Genomic DNA, 19,742 nt, shown 5'->3' with positions numbered 1-19,742 from the left:
CTGATAATGCTTCAGATAATCAAAGTTACTGTTTTTAATGGAAGCATAAAAATGTATTTCTTTGTGGAGATAATAAGAGAATTTTGGGGTGCCTGCTTATTTCTGGGGACTCTAGTGTTGAATAAGCTGTACTTGGTCAGAGAAGATGAAGTGTGCTGTATTTGAGATGTCTCCTCAAAAGCAGCAAGGATGTTTCTCCACGGCTGTTTCCTCAGTAAGATAGTGACAGTAGTGTTAATCATAGCTGCTATAAATAAGTCTTTGACATTGTTTTCCTATGTTTTTGTTCTGGAATTGCCTTTTGCCCACTTCCTGCTATTACAGCCCAGCACGATCTCTAGGACAGCACCTAATCCAAGTGCATGTCCCTTATCTGGAACAGGCTCAGTGTGCAGAGGCTGAGGAACAGCTGAGGCAGAGTCTCTTAAATTAATATTCATTGACTTGTCTTGGCATCTGGCTTCAAGTTGTTAAGAGGGAAGCTGATAGATTTATTTTCCTCTTTCAGGTTTCATCATGTATCTTGCCTATGCCTTAAAGTTCAAGTCCAAACAAGAGTTGGATGGTGATATAGAAAGAGGCACCTGTGAACAGCGTATTTTTTTTTTTCTGAACATTGTTCCTTTGCTTCTTGAATTGCATTTTATTTTCTAAGATGTTGTTATTTTATTACTGGAGGCTAATTTCTGAGGATAGTGGTAGCAGTCTGATTGTGTGTGTAGATATATATATATTTAAATATATGCAAAATTTTCCTTTGCTAATTTTAGCTTTAATTTTTGTGGTTTGCTTTGAATATAAGCAATATTTTTCAGAGAGTATAAGCCTTACAATACATTTTCTTTCCACAGCAGAACAATTAAGTTTTATTTTAGACCTACAGAAAAACTTTTTGTTCACTAGAAAATGTCCATAAAAATATTTCTGATGCTTGAAAAAATATATCCCCCGTGTACATCTTAAAATAGAAAAGTTTTTATTTAAAAAAAATTATTTATTCTTAAGCAAGGGTCTTAAGAGTCCCTGGCACACGAGTCAGGAGATAATCTACAGGCTGAGAATTTTTCATTGAGATTGCTTCCAAGTAAGGGAAATAGTGGTAATATTTCGTATCCATGGCTTTGGAGAGTGTTGACAGATACTGATTTTTCCGTTTGTCATTTAGAAACTAAAAAGCTCGTGGTATTTTGACAAGGCCATAAAACTTGTCCATTGTGTGGGGATCAGCTGTTTAATTACCTACTGCTCCTGGTAGAGAGTGAACTAGGACCTGTGCAGACCTGCTGGCAGGAAGAGGATGACAAAAGAGTATCCCTGCAGCTCGTCTGACTCATTGCTGTCCAGCCTTCGGAGTGGGAATGAGGATTGCTGCTGGATGGCGACCCCGAATGGACACCCGGTCCCAGAGCTTTGAGGTGTGGAGCTTCTCAACGGACAGGAAGGAAGGAGAAGGAGGGTTTGAAAGAAACTGGCTGATGTGGACAAAAGCCACTCAAGGTGCCAGGAGTTGATGCCCCAGCAGACAGCAATTCCGTGGTGGGTGTTGCTGGAGCATCGTTCGTTTATGGGCGTGGGAGGGAATTAGAGGGATGCTCCGATCCCAAGGGAGTGTGCCCTTGGCTGCTGCCCTGGGGGGGACAGGAGAGGCGCTGTGGGGTTCGTCACTCCCATCTCTTGGTGGCGGCTGAGGGGAGGGATCTGTGCCCAGCGCTGTGTCAGCTGCCTGTCCCACCTCTCCCACAGCCCGTCCCACCTCTCCTGCACACGGGTAAGGGAGGAGTGTGTTCAGGTCGTGGGTGTCTGGGCAGATCTCTCCCATCACTGGAAATGGAGCAGTGGAGGCTGCAAGAGCCGGTGTGTCTTGAAAGAATACGACTCCTGGTATCTAAAAGGCCTGCTGGTGCTGAAGTTGTCGAGGAGAAGGAGTATGTTACTGACATTTTCAGATATCAGGCTGGGAATGTGAGGGAGTTGATAACTTTGATAAGATGTATTCCTCTTTGTATTACGTGATTTTGTTTTGCAGAACATCTGAGAATGTAAATTGGATTAATGCCATATTTAATCTATTTTCTGTTAAATCCATGTCAACCTTTTTTTATTGTTCATAGAAAAAGTTCATAACACAGTAACTTTTATCACTTCTGTCCCCTGCTTTTGCTCCAGTTTGAGTGTGGAAGTCTCAATGCAGAGATATGTATGGAGTGTTGGCTTAGATGTTTCCAAGGGTGGGGAGGGGAGTGCCAAAACCAGGTTTGTTTGGTTTTTTTTGAAGTAATACCTTGAACAGTTGTACTGCTGTGGTACTGGCTCACAAGGGAACAGGGCAAGCTGTACCTTTTTTTTTCTGGAATGGTAACCTTGTCATTTTGTAATTTGAATCTTTCAGCTTTCAACTCTGAGAATTAATGGGCGACTTTTAACCTTTCCCCTGAACTTTTGATCTTACTGGTACAGGTGACTGCAAGAGGAGGTAAAACTCTTGTTGCCATAACTTGTGTGATCATTGAAGCATCTGGGGTTTCCCCATGTTAGGAAATTGCTTCCTGCAAAAGGGGAACTTTGCAGAAGATGTTTAAGTATGGGCTCTTGCAATGTTGCTTCAAAATGTATTTAAGAACAACTCCCCTCTTCCTGTGCTATTATAGACCAGAGAGGCAAATAATTTAGTTTTCAACACCTGCTGCTGCTTCTAGAATTACTAGGCTTTTGTGTGGATTTCTTTGGGGGGGGGGGGGTTGGTTTTATTGTTTATTTGGTTTAGGCTTTTGTTTTGTGTTGTTGGTTGGTTTTTGTTGTTGTTTTTTGTTACTGGCCCTTTTTTTCAACATGATCCAAATTGAGAATCAGGAGTAAATTTGAGGTCAGGCACTGATCCAAAAAGAAGTCAGATGGCTGAGTCTGTGTTCCTGCCCTCACAGAGGTGAGGCTTTTGTTGTTCTCCCATTCAGAATAGTTTTTTGGATCTTTAAAACAGGATTTCAAAAGCAAATTTGCTCAGAAATAAACTGTTCTATTATGAGGGATGTTAAAAAAATGTAAGATTAAGAACCTATCCTTGTAAATCCCTTCTGTTTCTTCTGAAGTGGCAGTTTCACATGCTCTGCTCACACAAACAAGATGTAAGGACCAAATTTTGTTTGCTGATTTTTGGGACTTCTCTCCAGTAGACATGTTTGCCAGGGATGTTTATCTACTCTTGCATGGACAGAATTTTGAAACCAAGATGGGCATTCTCTTCAGAGCACTTATTTTGTGAAGATTGGCCTTGCCTGCCTGCCACTGATGGGACACGTGCCTTGTGCTCAGCCTTTCATGCTGTCCCTGAAATCTGTCAAGTTTGATTTTGACCCAGGTTTCACACAGGTTAAACCAGCTTTTTAATGGTTCTTTGTACCTTCTTGAAAAAAAGCAAGAGATTATTATCTTGACAAGCACAGCCTCTTTTCTGGTTATGTTCTAGCAGGTATTAATTAATATACAGTTGAACCTGTTTTCTGTTAATCAATTAGGTCTTTGTGCTGATCATAATAGAAACCAGGTGTCAAATCAAGTTGAATAATATGACTTTGATGGCTAAAAATATTTCCCCCCCCTCTCTTTTAAATGAAAAGGGGAAAATAAAGCTGTAGGGCTAAGAAGTTTCATGTTAACATCGTGGATCCTGTTACAAAAAAATAATAGTGTTTCATGGTGGAATTAATTTGCTGTATGTAGAGTCTTCATTTGTTCTTGCCATGCAAGTCGTTTACTGGAAACATCTTTGACCATACAGACCTTTTGGAAGTGTTGGAACTTGGGAATTGCTATGGCCAGCATTGGAATATCTCTGTGCTGTTGTGAGAGTGACTTCAACCATGAATTAATTGTTGTTTTCTGCAAAGCAGCAAAGTATGATCTTAAGTTATTAAAATATGCTGAAAAGCTTCTGTAAATCTTTACATATCAGAAAGTGAAATTTTCTCCCCCATGTTATGTGGATCTTTCCATGGCAGTGCTGGCTGTGACTGCTGGTCTGAATTAACAGAACTGACACGATGCACAGCCCTGGATTCAGGCTTGCTGACATCAACTCTCTTGGCATTTATTCAAAAAAGTAAACAAAAGACAATCAGTGTTGAGTTTGGCATAACTAGCAAGTCCATAAAACTGCCAAAATCCTTCTCAGTGTATTCATCCAATTAATCCCATTGATGTAGGGCATTTACTTCAGGGAGTAAAACATACTGTGTTTGGTCTTAAAAGTTATTGTCTTAAAGTTTTGGTTTTCTAGTTAATTAGTAACCACAATCTTCACTTATATAGCATTTTTCTTGTTTTTTTGATGTTGTTCTTTTGTAGAAGAAAAATGAATTCTGAAAGCTCAGCACTTACCATGAGTAGCCCTGCTGTAATAAACCAATGTACCAGAGGAGGAATGGAACAAGGAAAAGTTTGGTAAGCTTTACTTCTAATTTTCTAAGAGGTTAGTAGAGAGCAATATTGGGAAATGTAGTTGGAAAATTAAGTAAAATAATGATGCATTAGTTCTGCAGTATTTAACAACAGAGAGGGAAAAAGGGAAGTATTTTTTCATTGTGGTTTTGAGTTTTTAGCAGAGGAGGTGGTACAGGGTGTCATGGGGGATGGGCAGTGGAAAAACTGCTGTTCACTTCAGCAGTGCACCAGTTGTACTCGTGGAATCTTTCACATATGGCAAATGTCTTAATCTCCCCCTGCTGTTGCTGTGCAATGCTGGGACCAGTACCCTTCAGTGCTGTGCAGGCTCCTGAGATTCGTGCCCTGGGAGACATTAAAAAGCCAATAGTTCCCACTTTGTATATAAAAAAATCTTGCTCTCTACTGGAGGTAAAACCAGTTACACTGTTCAGTGACAGATGTGGACAAATGCTTACACTTTATGACAATATTTTTGTGACAATTGCCACTGACCATGCGATTTTCAGCACCTAATTTGGTGTTTTCATGAAGGAAACAGGGTGTTGAGAAAGCTTTGAGACTGTTTCAGCCAGGTTAACGAGAGCCTTTTATTGAGAGCCTGCTGATTTTTACTTGCTGTTGTTCACTTGGTGTTTTTTACGTTATTTATTTACCACATAGAAAACAAACAAATAAACTCATGACAGGAAGCATGACACCCATATGGGAAAAGCTAACTTACATTGTTTTGGTAGTCTGAGAAATACTCTTGAAGAGCTAAATAATTAAAGAAGTAGTAGCAAATGAGTATTTCCTGCTGGATGCTTGTCAGGAAATAGTATAAATTTTTTTTTTTTTTTTGCTCCTGTTTTTATATAGGATTAAATTAACAGCATCATAGTACTGGAAAATAGTTTCTTTTAAACATCTCCCACTGTTCTACTACTATTTATGGAATGTCCTCAACAAAATCTTTGCATGAAGGGGCAGGATGAGGAAGATTTGTGGGCTTCCCTCCTGACTCTCAGACATAATGAGGGATGGGGAATTGACACAAACTGTTCTTTTGATATCTTTTACTGGGTTTTTTATCCTGCTTGTGGTATTGAGCTGGGACCAGTTCTGTTTAATACTTTTATCACTGATCTGGGTGAGGGGATCGAGGGCACCCTCAGTCAGTTTGCAGATGACACCAAGTTGGGTGGGAGTACTGATCTTCTGGGGGCTAAGAAGTGTTTGCAGAGGGATCTGGACAGGCTGGATCCATGGGCTGAGGCCAATTGTAAGAGGTTCAACAAGGCCAAGTGCTGATTCCTGCACTCAGGTCACAGCAGCCCCACTCAGTGCTCCAGGCTTGGGGCAGAGTGGCTGGAAAGCTGCCCAGCAGAAAGGGCCCTGGGGGTGCTGTTTGACAGCTGGATGAACATGAGCCAGCGTGTGCCCAGGGGCCAAGAAGGCCAAGGGCATCCTGGCCTGTACCCCCTGTATTCCTGGTGAGGCCACACCTCAAATCCTGGGGTCAGTTTTGGGCCCCTCACTACAAGACACACATTGAGGTGCTGGGGGTGTTCAGAGAAGGCAATGGAGCTGGGGAAGGGGCTGGAGCACAAGTCTGATAGGGAGCAGCTGGGGAGAAAAGGAGGCTCAGGGGGGACCTTATGGCTCTACAACTCCTTGAAAAGAGGTTGTAGCCGGGTGGGGGTTGGTCTCTTCTCCCAGGTAACAAGGGACAGGACAAGAGGAAATGACCTCAAATTGCACCAGGGGAGGTTTAGATTGGATATAAGGGAAAATTTCTTCACTAAAATGGTTGTCAAGCACTGGAACAGTCTGTCCAGGGCAGTGGTGGAATCACCATTGGTGGAGATACTTAAAAGTCATGTAGATGTGGCACTGAGGGACATGGGTTAGTAGTAGCTTGGCAGTGCTAATGTTAGAGGTTGGACTCAATGATTGTTTTCCAAACTGAATGTTTCTGTGATTTGATGAATATGATTTCATTTTTTTCATGGCAATTCTCAGAATGTTAACTACAATAGTGCAACAGTACAGTTTATGCTATGAAGTGTTAGAGTATCATGAGTGGATGGTGTGATTTGGTACAAATGTGTAATTATTCTTAGGGAAAGTAGTGCAAAATAGCAAAATTTACTTGTTTGCTAATCTTTGATTTCCTTCAGTCATGTCTGTCCTGCTCCATTCCCCCCCCCCCAATTCTAGTCTGTATTGTGTACACTAATCTCAGATTTCTTTGGCATACATCCAGTCATACTTGCTAACATTTTTAATCATTCCCTTCCTGTAGTTTTTCATTAAATTAGTCAGATGTTAGATTCCTTTTTCGGGAATTAAATTAATCTTTTTATTTAATATCCTGTGATGCTTAGGAGTTCTAATTATGAGATAAAACAGATTCCTCTTTTAAGACATTGTAAAATTACATTGGGATTTAAGGTTAAATAAATATTCACAATTCCAAATGCTCATCTGCAGGAGCAGACACAGTCTCCAAGTTTCTCCCTTTATCTGTCAGTGGTAGGCCAAGTTATTCAATGTGTCACTGAGATGCAGAGAATTGTTTCCAACTGTAGGGTTAGTTTAATGCAATTTACTTGGAAATGAAGACTTCTAGAACCACTACAGTACTTGCACTGACTGGTTGTATAGTCACCACTCTATGTTTGGATGTATGCTTGATAAATATTTTCAATCAGTAAGAAAAATTTGAAATTAAAATTTTAAATTAGAGTCTTGCCTTGTGATGTGTGACAGCTCATGGGAGTGCTAATCAGGGGCAGTAGAAACTTGGGCTGACTTGTCTTGACACTGAAGTGTTTATTACTGAAAGAGAAGTTGTTTGGTTTAAGGATATATTGAAATTTAACTCGTCTGCAGGCAGAGAGTAATATCACAGGTTTTGTGAAATGCTTTTATATTTAAGTACTATGTATTATGTTATAGCAGTGGTATAAAGAGACAGGTTATTACTTCGTGTAAATGGTGGGGCTTGTGCTGAATTGCATGGAGGTAAAAATATTTAAGCCAACTTTGGTGTGCTTTTGTACTTCCATGAATGTGTTTAAACCCCAAAAATATCACTTTCACTTTTGCTAATTTCTCTACTTTGCAACCCAAAATCTTGTTTGTTCAAAAAGAGCATCATGTTTGCAGTCAGTGGTGTTTCAGTCGGGTTTTTTGAATTGAGAAGCTCAGTAGCAGTGTGATGCCTGGCTGGTATCATGAATGCAAGATGGGCCTGACCTCTCAATTCTTTACTATCTCTGACTCAGATATTAGTTGGTGGGTGCAGTAAATACAATGGTAAAAATTTTATTTAGATTTATGTAATATATATTTGAAGATTTCTAAAATATTGGGTTTTATTTGGTACTCTGGGGTTCTGGAGCTGAATGAACATTATTTTTCTCAGCCTAATAAAGTGCAAGGTTGCATTGTCTTATTGCATCATGTGTTTATTACTGCTTATTCATTGTCTGATTCTTGGAACATTCTGATGGTTCTCAGTTTATTTTCATGAAAACGTGACTATTGGTAAGGTCTGATGTTAGCCAGAGCAAGATTAGGAGTGTATACTATTAACAGTATGCAGTAACAGTGTAAAATATTTAATCAAGTCAAAAGCCTCCACAGAGAAAAGCCCTGAGCAAGACCTTATCAAGCATTTAAACATCACTTATGATGCATGTAAAAGCTCTGATGTTGTATAAGGCCCCCTAGAAACAGAGGGGAGAGTAAATAATTGACAGATTCCCAGTTACCTTGTTATAGCCATTTACCAAGTCTGCTACTCTGGTCCATCAGTGTTTTGTATCTGCATAGTTTGGTGCCCCTACCAGATAAAAAAAAATCCCTGAATTCTCAAACTTGCAATGGTTCACTTTCTTCTGTTGCTTCCCCCCCCCCTCCCCAACACACAAAATCAAGATTACAGCAGCAAAAAAATGCTGGCAGTAGCACCAATGTGACTGCTGTAATTGTCTGATAACTGAGGGTAGCACTGCAGAGTTCATGTGGGAATGAAATTCAGCTGTTCTCCATGAGCAGGAACACTGAGGAATTCAGCTGATATTATGGATGTTGTGACCACTCACTGTCTGACCTGGTGTGGAATAGCACTGAACAAATCGAGGCTTGAGAGACTGGAAATTCTAGAAGCTCCTGATTTGGCAGATTCTCACTTTCTTAATGTTGAAAAGTGCAAGAAAGGAGCTGAAGATAAGGGAGTAAGTGGGAACTCTGTCAATTCATCCACATTTACTAGGAAAGGAGCTGGCTGGCACATTGTTTTTCAAAACAAATGAGCAGAATTGGAAATTTTCCACATTTTGTTACTGTGTGGGGATTTATAACATGCTTTCTCTAGGCTGGATGAAATCTTGCTAGTCACTCCATTATGTTACTTAGGATTAAATACTTCCTAACTTAATCCTTTTAAAACTAACAATTGAAATTTGGGGGCCTGGGTGTCTCTCATGACAGAATATGTGGTGCCTTGGCTTTCCATTTCTGTCTCCAAATACTCTGCCCTGTTGCTTGTGGAGTCCTCCTATTTCTATGACAAAGTTGCCATCACTTTTAGACCAAATTTCTCTGAAAACCTCCATGTAATGAATAAATAAGTCTATAGATCTTTAAGCAAACAAGCATTGTTATATGTGAATTCCAGTGAATTCCGAATTTGTATTTATGACTTGGCTTAAGCTGAGTTTGAGGACAAACTTGTTTAAATCTTTTTTGTTTGTTTTTGTCTTATGCTGTAACAGAGAGTTGCTTTTTGTTTCAGCTTTCCTTTCCAGTCTGAGGTGGAAGTGCTTTTTTCATCTATAAAGGCACTAATCTTGACTGAGAGCAGTGGTGTGCAAATAACAACATTAAATATTTTACATGCTGTCTCTCCCATTTTGGAAGAGTTATTATCTCTTTCATTGGGAGTATGACTCACAGTCAAGTTTTTTGCACTATGCTTTAATAGAAGAATAACTTGCTTTTTGATAAATTTACTCAAGAGAAATTGGCAACTTGTCACTTATTTTTGGTGACTTTCTATTGAAGCTCCAGTGGGTACAGCAAGAAGGAAGACAAGCTTAGATACCGAACTTGGATATTACAAAAACTAATTGTAAAACAAGCTCCATAATTGCATACATTGAAAGACAAAAGCTTACTGTCATAGTGTGCATGTGTCTGGGGTGCCCATATATGGGTTATGTGAAAATTTTGGAAACTCTCTAGTACAGGAAAAGTAGTTATTTTGGGGTGTTGTCCAACCTGTATTTGAAGCTTTTTTTTTTTTTTTTTTAATTAATCTGTCTAAAAAACAAATAGAAACAACAGGGTCAGCTGAGATACTTGAACCAACATGCCCGTGATTCCGAGTAAAAGCAAGATAGGAAAGCAGGGGTGAGCAGCTGAAAATCTGCATCTTCCTGGTGAGGTGGTGTGTAGATCTCACAAAGATACTTCTCTTAATGCCTGTGGTGTAATCACACAACCCTTCTTCCTTCATGAGGATCAGAACAGGGCAGCTAAATTGCTGCATACTGTAGCTCAAGGACAGACAAGAGCTCAAGCTGCCTCCTAACTTGTGTGGGAAGTAAGGTTTCATGCCATAAATCACCATAATTCTGGGGCAGCTTTTGCCAGCTGCTGGTTGATGAAGGAAGAATTATGCGTCTGGAATTACTGTAAGAAGAGAAACAAGTTGCACAACTTTCCCTGTTTCTCTGTATCCTTGTTTAATCAGTAGAAATGAGTCATCCTGAAGAGCTGAATTAAACTGGCGCTTGTCAAGTGCAGTTTAACTGCAGATGTTTGTGATTACAAAAGGCACATACATGTTTGGGGAATACAGGGTTACAGTGTGTGCAAAAAGGAAGGCCCATAAATTACAAATTAACACTTTAGATAGCTGGGTAAAATTAATCTTATTTGCAAGAGGCCTGTAATTAGTTGTTTTCCAGTAATATCTTACAAAGACAGAAAGTACTTTTCCTGGAAAGCTGAAAAATATTCAGGATAGTTAGCGTAACATAACAATTATGACTGACTAGTTTTAATAAAGCACACAAATATTTACAATGTGTAGATATATATACATAGAATATGTTACCTAACTTTCCTGGTTTATTAATGTACTTACGCCCATAAAAGGAGTAGTAGAACTGAAAATTGTTACGAGGGAATCCCTTGCACTGGGACTTGCAGCCCGAGAGCCAGTCCCTTAAAGGAAGTGGATGAAGATTCAGGAGAGCGATGTAGGACATGGAGAGGGTGACTCATCTCAGGTCCTGCAGCACACCCACGAACTGCCAGAGATGAGAACGTGCTGAAATGGTTAAAGAAAGCACAGTCACCAGTTGCTGACTTGCCTCATGCACTCATGAAATGGGCTTTGTAACTGAAGAAAATATGCCCCGGAGGCAGGTACAAGTTTAAACATATGTTTAATCATCATGTCTTACAAAACTAAGTATGCATTGCATTTCCTCATCCTGCATGGGATCAAAAAACTCTTGCAGGCTGCCTTGAGAAAGAGGAAGCAGAGCGTTCAGGTTGCCCGCTGGCCGGAGCCCCACGAGGTGGCAGCGTTGGTCCGAGCATGAGGCTGTTCCTGGGGTTCAGCTCGCTGGGGTCCCTCTCTCTGGTGTCAGGCTGTTCTCCTTCCCCCTTCCCACCTTGCCCTTTTCCTGGGCCCACATAAAGCAGTAGAAGCAGAGGTGAGAGTTACTGATTGTTGTTTCTAAAGCCATCTCACCAGGCTGAGGCTGCTGCTTGTAGGTAATATTTGGTGGGGGTTCGCACAGAGTTTATTTCTTCTTTTTGGTGAGGGATCATCACTCACCAGATTTCCTGGAAAAAGCCGTCATCTGCATTTTGTACATGTGATTACATTGTCTCTAGGTCATACTTAAAATAATTTCTGTTGATGTTAGGTCTCTCAAAACATTTGCTACATACTGATACATTTGCTATGTGTGACTCTGTTGTACTCTACCTGCTTTTTTATTGTTACATGACTCTTTGTTACAGCTGTTAGCCTAGGGAGGGAGTTACAACAAATATTGCTAGAATAACTACTTGGTTCCAATTCGATGTCAAGAAATTTTTATCCAAGGAAAAGGTAATCCCATCTTTAGGCTGCCCTCAGTGGTATTTTGTTTATAAATGTGTGTTAGTGAACAGACTGGTGATGTGGCTTTTATACTCTGACGTACTAGTAAATGGAATGTTCACAGGGAGCGTATACATTTATTAAAGGATGAATAATGTTTAAAAACTATAACTTTTAGTTACTTTGATGTAGGAAAGAAGTATAAAAATCTCTCAGTCCACCTGTCTTTAGAAGTATCTTCTTCCATTCTTCTGGATGGGCTGTATTGGTGAATCTAGAAAAGAAAAGTTATAAAAAAATTTCACTTTGGACTGTGACAGTCACTCTTTTGTCTGGAACAGGAATCACTGGAACTGAGAAGCTGAATCTGTATAGATTTATTTAAAGAACCAGGCTCTCACATTTTGGCATGTTAACATTTTTTAAAATTTATTTCTATTTTCCCCCTCTGTGAATGAGAGAAGTGCATCCTGTCAGAGTGATAAATAACACTGGTCATTAGGCTTGGATCACCAATGTTAATAACTAATACACTATGGAAGGAGGGCCCAGCATCCCTAACTCATATTTTGATTGTTTGTAAGTTGAAGTTATATTATAGCAGATGAAAATGTCTCCTTCAGTGCAATCTCGCAAACATCAAATAAATGAGTTTGCATAGTTTAGAACAAGGATGAAATTTGTAATCTTAGTTTTTATTTGTGCTATAAAGCCTCATTTTCTCATTCAGATATGCAGCATCCAGCTGTATTTTCTTTTCCTTCTCTATTACCTTATGAAAAACCTATAATAATTGCAGAAAAAAATAAACATTTCTATTTGAAAAATACAAACAAGCAAAGTAAAGAAAAACAGTGCCTTTCACCCTTCATAGTTGTTGTGGCTTAACCCCTAACAAATAATAATGATAATAGTAATTGTAATGGAAAGGACAGGGAGAAACAAGGGATGCACAGTGCAGTTGCTCACCAGACACTGCAGTGATCAGCCCCCTCCAGCAAACTTTTATCCTATGTTATGGAATATCCCTGTGGCCAGTTCAGGGCACCTGCCCTGGCCATTTCCATCCCAGTTTCTCGTGCAGCTCCTCACTTAGCAGAGCACGTGACACTGAGAAGTCCTTGGCTCAGGGTGAGCTCTCCTGAGCAACAACCAAAACATCTGTGTGTTATCAGCATCATTCCTGTGCTGAATCCAAAACACAGCCCTGTTCCAGCTACTCAAAGGAAAACTAATTCTGTCTCAGCTTCTCTCTTTGGGTCTCCCCAGCCCCAGTCTGTACAGAACAGTAAGATAAATATGGCTCTATTTTGAAACCTGTATAATGTGTTTCTATTCCACAGATTAAAATGCAAATTGTATGTGACTAGATAGATGAAAAAAAAAAAATAGCTGCACTCAAGTTTTTTAAAACTGAGGTCTCTTTGCAATTTTGTTCACATTCAGAACCTATAGTTTATTATTTATTACTACAGCAGAACTAGAAGATCTGGTGAGCTGTAGCTGGGTATGCTTAGGCATGTTTCCCTCTCATATCTGTTTTTTCTCTAACAACTTAATGCGGTGAGTGAGTCATGGTAAGTTAACTACAAATCAGTGAGAGATTTGTATTAAAGTGCAGACAGGGAAAGTGATGCTATGCTTTTATTGTATGTACCCTGATATATAGCACCTTTTCTGTCCCATTCATCAGATTTCTTAAGGTTTGGGGTTATTTTTCTTCCCCTCGATTATCCTCTCATTTTTCTGAACTAGCAACTGGCCCAAGGAACTCTTTCATCTTTCTCCTCTGTGCTGTGTTGACATGGGGGCACTCCATAGCAAAACAGAAAATAGGGGGAAATATCCACCAATCTCCATACTAATGAAAAAGAAATCAGGGAGAAAAAATAGGATTTAGAAGATTAAATTACTTTATCATTAAGCATTGAAATTTATTTGATAATCTGCTTGTTTATTATGACCGAAATAACAGAATAATAATAAACTCTTCCCACTCTTGCCTTTCACTCATAGAAAGTGATCTGGTGAAGTTTCTGTGATGGTCTGGTTAATTCCCAGTCAATTTTTGTAGGAGATAAAGCTACCTCAAATCCATTGTGCATCATATGCTTAATCCAGAGGTTGAATTATGGCTCCTTTAATGGTCTTAATATTCTGTTTCTTATTTAATCTGCAACTCAGCTGGCACAAGGCAACGTTTGCCTGGTCATATCCTCTGTCACAGGGTACTGAATTGGTTCTTTTGCGTTTCATTTCAACAGGGATTTTAAATTAATCATAAAAAGTTCTCTTCATTCTGATTTGTATTTCGTTATATTTGGAGGATGTTTTAAATTGATATATAATATATTTGTATATATATATATGACCATTTACAGCATTGTAAAATAAAATAAAACCATTGGATGCAGGGAGAGGGGAATTTACAGGGAAGGTTCCCATAGGTGTTACGTTGGATAGGCTGCTGAGTATGTGTTCCTTCAGAATCTTTTCGTTCTGCGTTTACTGGAGTAGGAGAGCTGTGAGGAAACTGAGCTTCAGTTATCGCTTGCCATCAGGGTTTTGTATGTAAATAGGAGAGCACAGGATAATTCCCAGCGGGATCCCAGAGCGCGGGCAGGTGAGGGCAGTGCAGGGCTGTGCTTTGCCCAGCGGAGGGCGATGTTTGCCGCCGGTGACTGCACAGGGGCTTTGCTGTAATAAATGCTTTAATTTGCTTTTAATTCCATTTAAGCCTCAGCCAAGCGTCTCCCACTTGCTGGTGTTTGTCTCTTATTTTGTAGGACTTAATATTGCAATACTTAGTTTCTTGATAGTTTTTCAGTATCTAAATAATTTCCTCTTTGAGGGTTATGTCTGTCTGGTTTTGCTCGTAGTGTGTATGTGTGCCGTGCAGGTGTGACTGGAACTTCTGCCCAGCAGTGTCCTTCAGGTCTGTATGAGAGCTCTGCAGTTTCCTCCTGTCAGGCTGAGGAGGTTTCTCTTACAGCTCCCAAAGAGCCTCTTTACAAGAAGACTGTGCAATGTCCCCTTACTCTGCACACTGTGTTTGCAAACACTGTATGTGGTAACTTTGTAGTCATAAACACAATAGTGATTCCTTCCATTCCTCTACCGATGTGCAGCTTCATGTCACTGAAGCAGCTGTCCCTGTCTCCCTGAGGAACACAGTTCGTGACTGTTGAGTCTCTTTGTTTTCTCACAAACAGTACAGGCAGGACGTGAGCATGTTTTTCTCTTACCATGCTCCTGCCTCAGGCCTTTCAGCAACTGACTCCTACCTACAGAAACACCGAGTTGTCACAAAGGGCAGGTAGGAAGGTTGGCCGAGAGCTCTAGAACTGAGAAAAACTTGTTTTGGATTCTAGATCTCTGGTATCCTTATTTAAAGGAAATGGTCTTGTGTTAAGTTCCTGAGTATTATTTCCTTCTTTTCAAATCAAGCTGTTTTAATCCGTGATTAAAATAATTTTTTTTTCCCCCCAGTGAGGAATCTGTGACTCTTTTGCCAAAGTATTGGTAGTCCCAGGAACTATCTAATCTATCCTAAAATCGCTGTTATGGCGATAATTAGTAGTCTGGTGAAACAAGAAGCTGTGTTTCCCCTGAGGAAACTGCTAAACTGTTTTCTCAGCCTAACCAAGAGGCTTAGGAATTGCTCAGGTAAACACAACTGCTGCAGAGCAAGATTTGGGACCAGAATGGATGCCTGTTGTTTTTCTTTGTTACAGATTTAACGAAGTGGAAATTTTAACAAAGCACATTAATTTCTTTTGTTTACAGTGCTAACTTGCGTAGGAAGTTTTCCTTGTAGGAAAACAATTTCAGTTATACAAGTGCCTGTATTTATTTGAAAGTCAAATATCTAAAATCTCAGATTCTTCACACAGTACTTCATAAGTGTTTTTAGATTTCTGTAAGAATAGAAAAGGTTTTGTGTGAAGCTGTTGTAAAAGTGTAGTAACACCCCATTTTTATGATGTGTTAATGTTTATAGGTGTTGTAATTGGTGTGCAAAGAAAGGCACTCATTATATCAGAGCTTGCTCACAATAAATGTCTTCTATGGTAATTTAATGCCTTAATATCCTTTTAGCAGTCAGTCACATCTCAAATGCACTATAGGGCAATTTTTTGTTTGCTAAGGCTTTTGCTTTCAATGAACTCCATTACAACTGTACTGCAACTGTTTATATTTTACTAAAGCAAAGATGTAAGTGTTTTGATCAGGTTCCCACTTAAAGATAACTTCAAAATACTGTGATGCTTCTTTGCTGCATTTTTCTCACAGTGCAGTTGAGTGATCATCTTAAAGCTCTTTGTTTACATATCAGAAATTAATGTTTATTTCCTTGTGGGTAAGGTTTAACATTCAATATTTTTCACTTGCTAATAATTTAAAATTTTTCTCTCTCAAGAAGAGCCACTTGATTTTATGAACCTTGAGGGAAAAAATTTGCAATTTTCCCCTGAGTAGGGTTGTTGATTCATTATGACAATGTAAAGAACAGACTTTTTTCCCCATTCCATAAATTTACTCAAAGAAAAAAAATTATGAGATGTTTTGAGTTTAAAACCCCAGCCAAATACCCTCTGCCCAACTTGTGTCTTTCTCAGTAGGACATCAAGGGCGTTTGCTTTGGTTTTCAAGGTACCCAGACAAATTTTTGCAGAAAGGTGTGTGTGTGTGGTTTGAAGACAGCCTGGTTTCCTCAGGAAATGACATATGCCTGTGCTGTCGGTCTCTTACCAGTAACTTTTCAACTCGTTGCCTAGTTTAATCTCTTCAAAAATTAAAAAAAAAAAAATCAGAGCAAATAAACTCCAGTTTTAACATAATTGGGTACGGGTTGAGATGAGAGCCCCGCTTAGTACCAGCATGGCGAGGAAGGCTCCCAGGGAGTGAAATCATTCACCTTCTCTGGGCAGGAGCCCAGCAGCAGAAGTGTTGCTCTGAACTGCCCACAGCCCTCCTGACAGGGGGATCACAGGGTGAGGAGAGCTGGGGTGTGGGCAGAGCTCAGGGGCTGCAGCCACAGGAAACGATCTTCAGCAGCGCTGCCCCCGGCAGGGGCTGCTCCGGAGTTGTGTGCGGGCAGAGGTGATGCCTCTGCTGTCGCCGTGTGTACTCCAGAGTCAAATCCGCGTTCTTTACGTTGTGATGGCAATCGTGAGGTCACATGCCGTGCCGGGTGTGAGTGCTGCTTCACCTAATTCTGGTACCACCGTGGTCTCTTGGGAATGAGAAAGCAGCTTTTGTCATCAGTCTTTACCCTGAGCAAAGATCCCGTGCTGGAACATCAGACTTGCAAACTTGATCTTCATTGCTGTGCCACTCCTCCCAAGGGACTTCCTATCGCTGCGTATGCATTCTATCTCAGTTTGTTTGTCAAGGTTGGGAGATCTGCCTGTAGGGCTGTTAGATAACATTGTCAGGGAATCTTGCAGCATCCTGAAATCCTTGATGTGTTTAATGCAAAAGGCCCCACTTTAGTTGGAGGTGGGGAGAGTGATGAAGTGAACTCTTTTCATATCAGCTGTTCATAGAATCACAGAACAGTGTTTTTGATACATTTGGAAATGAAAAGTGCTGTCCTGTAAGCAAAAAGACTGTTTCATTAATTGAGAGATATAGTATAAGTGATTGGAAAAAATCCAACAGTTTGACCGCAGAAACATACTTTACATATTTAAAAGGAGTAGAATAATTTAATTTATGTTCCTATCACTGATGGCTCCCAACAGTAGTTCTGGTATCAATGACCATAGAGAAAACCATAAATACTTTTGCATCATCATTAATCAAATCAACATCTGTTTGGTTTCTTGCCTGGTGGTTTGACCCTCTTACTTCAGCTACTGTAGTGACAAGGAATAGTGTCCTTGTGTTCTGGTGCTTTCTGTATTCAGACTGAAAAGGTCTGTTGTCTTGGTTTTGTGATTAGGGAGCTTTTAGTTTTTATCATGAAATATTGCAGTGTATGTCTCTAATTAATACACCTCTTTGAAACCCACATACATTAACTATCAGTGAGAGTAAGAACAGATGTAGGTGTGCCTAATTTAAAGGCATAGCATTAAAAAATGTTTTGGAGGAAACATAATAGTGGAGAATGTCTAGAAAAAAACCCAAAAACCTGGTGAAAATAAAGGAAAAACCTCTGTAGTTCTCCAAGTGCTGAATTCCTCCATTGGTGGCTCAAACCATCACCGGTGTGTTTTACAGCAAACTCACATTTTCTGTCTGATCCACTGGTCTCACTTCACGTGTTAATGCCTGGTTTTGCAGGAATTGTAGTAATTAGGAAGGAAAGAAAAAGCATGTGTGTGTGTATGTGTGCGTACATCCATTGAAATACACTTTATTTTTTATATATACATATATATGCATTTTGGAAAAAACTAGCTCCAGATCTCTCCTACCAATAAATGCACTTTTTAAGGAATGTGCTTTGACCTGGGACAAACAAAAAATATACACTCTTTCAGAGCCATCACTGTTATTTTATAATTATAGGATTCTGTACTTGTAAAAGAATTATTTTAACAAAATTTCATGTATGGTCTTGTAAAATGGTTTTGGGCAGAAATTACTGTAGTTGGTGTATTTATATTGAAGAGCAACATTACTTGTTGCTGGCAGAAGAAGAGCTAAGTGAACATTTTCTGTCCTGAGTTGATATTTTGAATGGAGCTTTAATGGCACGATGGTTTCAACAGGTTTTACTCCATTGCATTCAGGGGTTTCTATAGTAATTACTATGGCAACAGTGATGCAGAAAATGTTCCCACGGGAACCCAGCTGTGAATAATAACTAACTGAAAACATTTTGCTTTTGCATCTCAGGTTAAATATCCCTTCAGTGAAAGTGTGAGGGTTTTGCTTACTTAATAGGAAATCATTCTCCTACATAAAACAGACATGTTGAAAGGAGTGTCTGGTTTCAGAATAGAAACACCTTTTAAATGTATTGCTGAAGTATCATCCCCAAGACCAATGAAGTGTTTTAAACATGAGGTGTAAAATTTGGCACCAGCTTCAAACGTTTCATGTTGTAAAGAAACTTCCAAAGCCAAATTTGTTGTACAAAATCTTCTGCTCAGGAATCATAACTTAGTTTTTATTAACAGCATTATTCATTAGGTAAATGGTTTACATAACTCGTGGAGATGAAGCTATCCTGATAACCTTCTGACCTCTCTGTCCAACGAAAGTCAGGATCACAAAAGTCACATGGTGGAGGTCAGTGTTTGTTGACTTCAGTGTCTATTTATAAATTGCCTTCAAAAACTCTTCTGATTTTTGCAGAAATATATTTGTCAGTGTTTGTATTAAATATCCTGATATCAGAGGGTACAATATTCGTTGAAGCTATTTGTTGTTAAATCTAGCTCTCCTTGTATGTGTAAACTGGCCTTTGTGCATATAGTTGCCTCGTTTGTATTTATTTCACTTTTGTTCAGAACAAAGGGGAAACCAGTCCAGTGTTTATGATATGAATAAACTTTTAAACTTGAAAGCATTTTAGGGCTTGATTTGGTAGCTTTACTGTCATGGAATAAAAGAAAATGCTTATGGAGCCCAGGAGATCTGTGGCTACAAGGAAAACACCCAATGCGCCACATAAAAAAAGGGGAAACTAAAGCAATAAGTATTAAAAAGACTCTGCTAATTCTTTTCAAGATCTAAAAAATTGTGTTAAAGCTGAATAAGAAAATTGTGAAGAGCACTTTGTTAAATATGAGGAGAAAATAGTTTTCTAAGCCCAGGGGTCTGGCAATTCTCTCAGTTATTTATTCAACTTAATAGGAATTACTGTGCAGATGGAAATGTGATGAAATGGAGGTGAAATCACTATTTGTTTCATTTGGGTGCCTGTGGTGTGCAACCTGCTGGTAAAGCAGGTAGAAGTCTTACAAGTGAAAATGTCTTTGTAAAAAGTTGTGTGATCTTCATGACTTGTTTGTATATATCACATACTATTTTAAATTGTGATTCAGGACCTCTTGTAGTTCATTTTGGTGCACATAACATAACTTTAAAAACAAATATACTGGCAGCTTATTAAAGAAAACTGGTTAAATTGGGTATGTAACTACTAAAAATGTTTGCTTGTCCATAGATGTCTCAACTGTGAGTGTCTTAAATATTTTGTTGAGTGTCGTGTTTATTGTACCTATTGGTTTTA

General features: G+C 39.3%; 1 protein-coding gene across 1 annotated transcript in view; it reads left to right on the top strand.

Annotated features, from left to right (window-relative positions):
* ARHGEF3 (Rho guanine nucleotide exchange factor 3) overlaps positions 1 to 19,742 on the top strand; it is a 111,297-nt gene that overhangs the window by 7,583 nt on the left and 83,972 nt on the right. Inside the window, exon 2 of the mRNA XM_027728334.2 lies at positions 4,342 to 4,437. Within this exon, the coding sequence (XP_027584135.1) occupies positions 4,342 to 4,437 (96 nt within the window). The remainder of the gene's footprint in view (positions 1 to 4,341; positions 4,438 to 19,742) is intronic.

The sequence above is a fragment of the Pipra filicauda genome, unplaced genomic scaffold (assembly GCF_003945595.2).
Source record: "Pipra filicauda isolate LSUMZ 115617 unplaced genomic scaffold, ASM394559v2 scaffold165_size2600900_pilon, whole genome shotgun sequence".
NCBI classification, from domain to species: domain Eukaryota; kingdom Metazoa; phylum Chordata; class Aves; order Passeriformes; family Pipridae; genus Pipra; species Pipra filicauda.
This window is presented reverse-complemented; position numbering and strand designations above follow the sequence as displayed.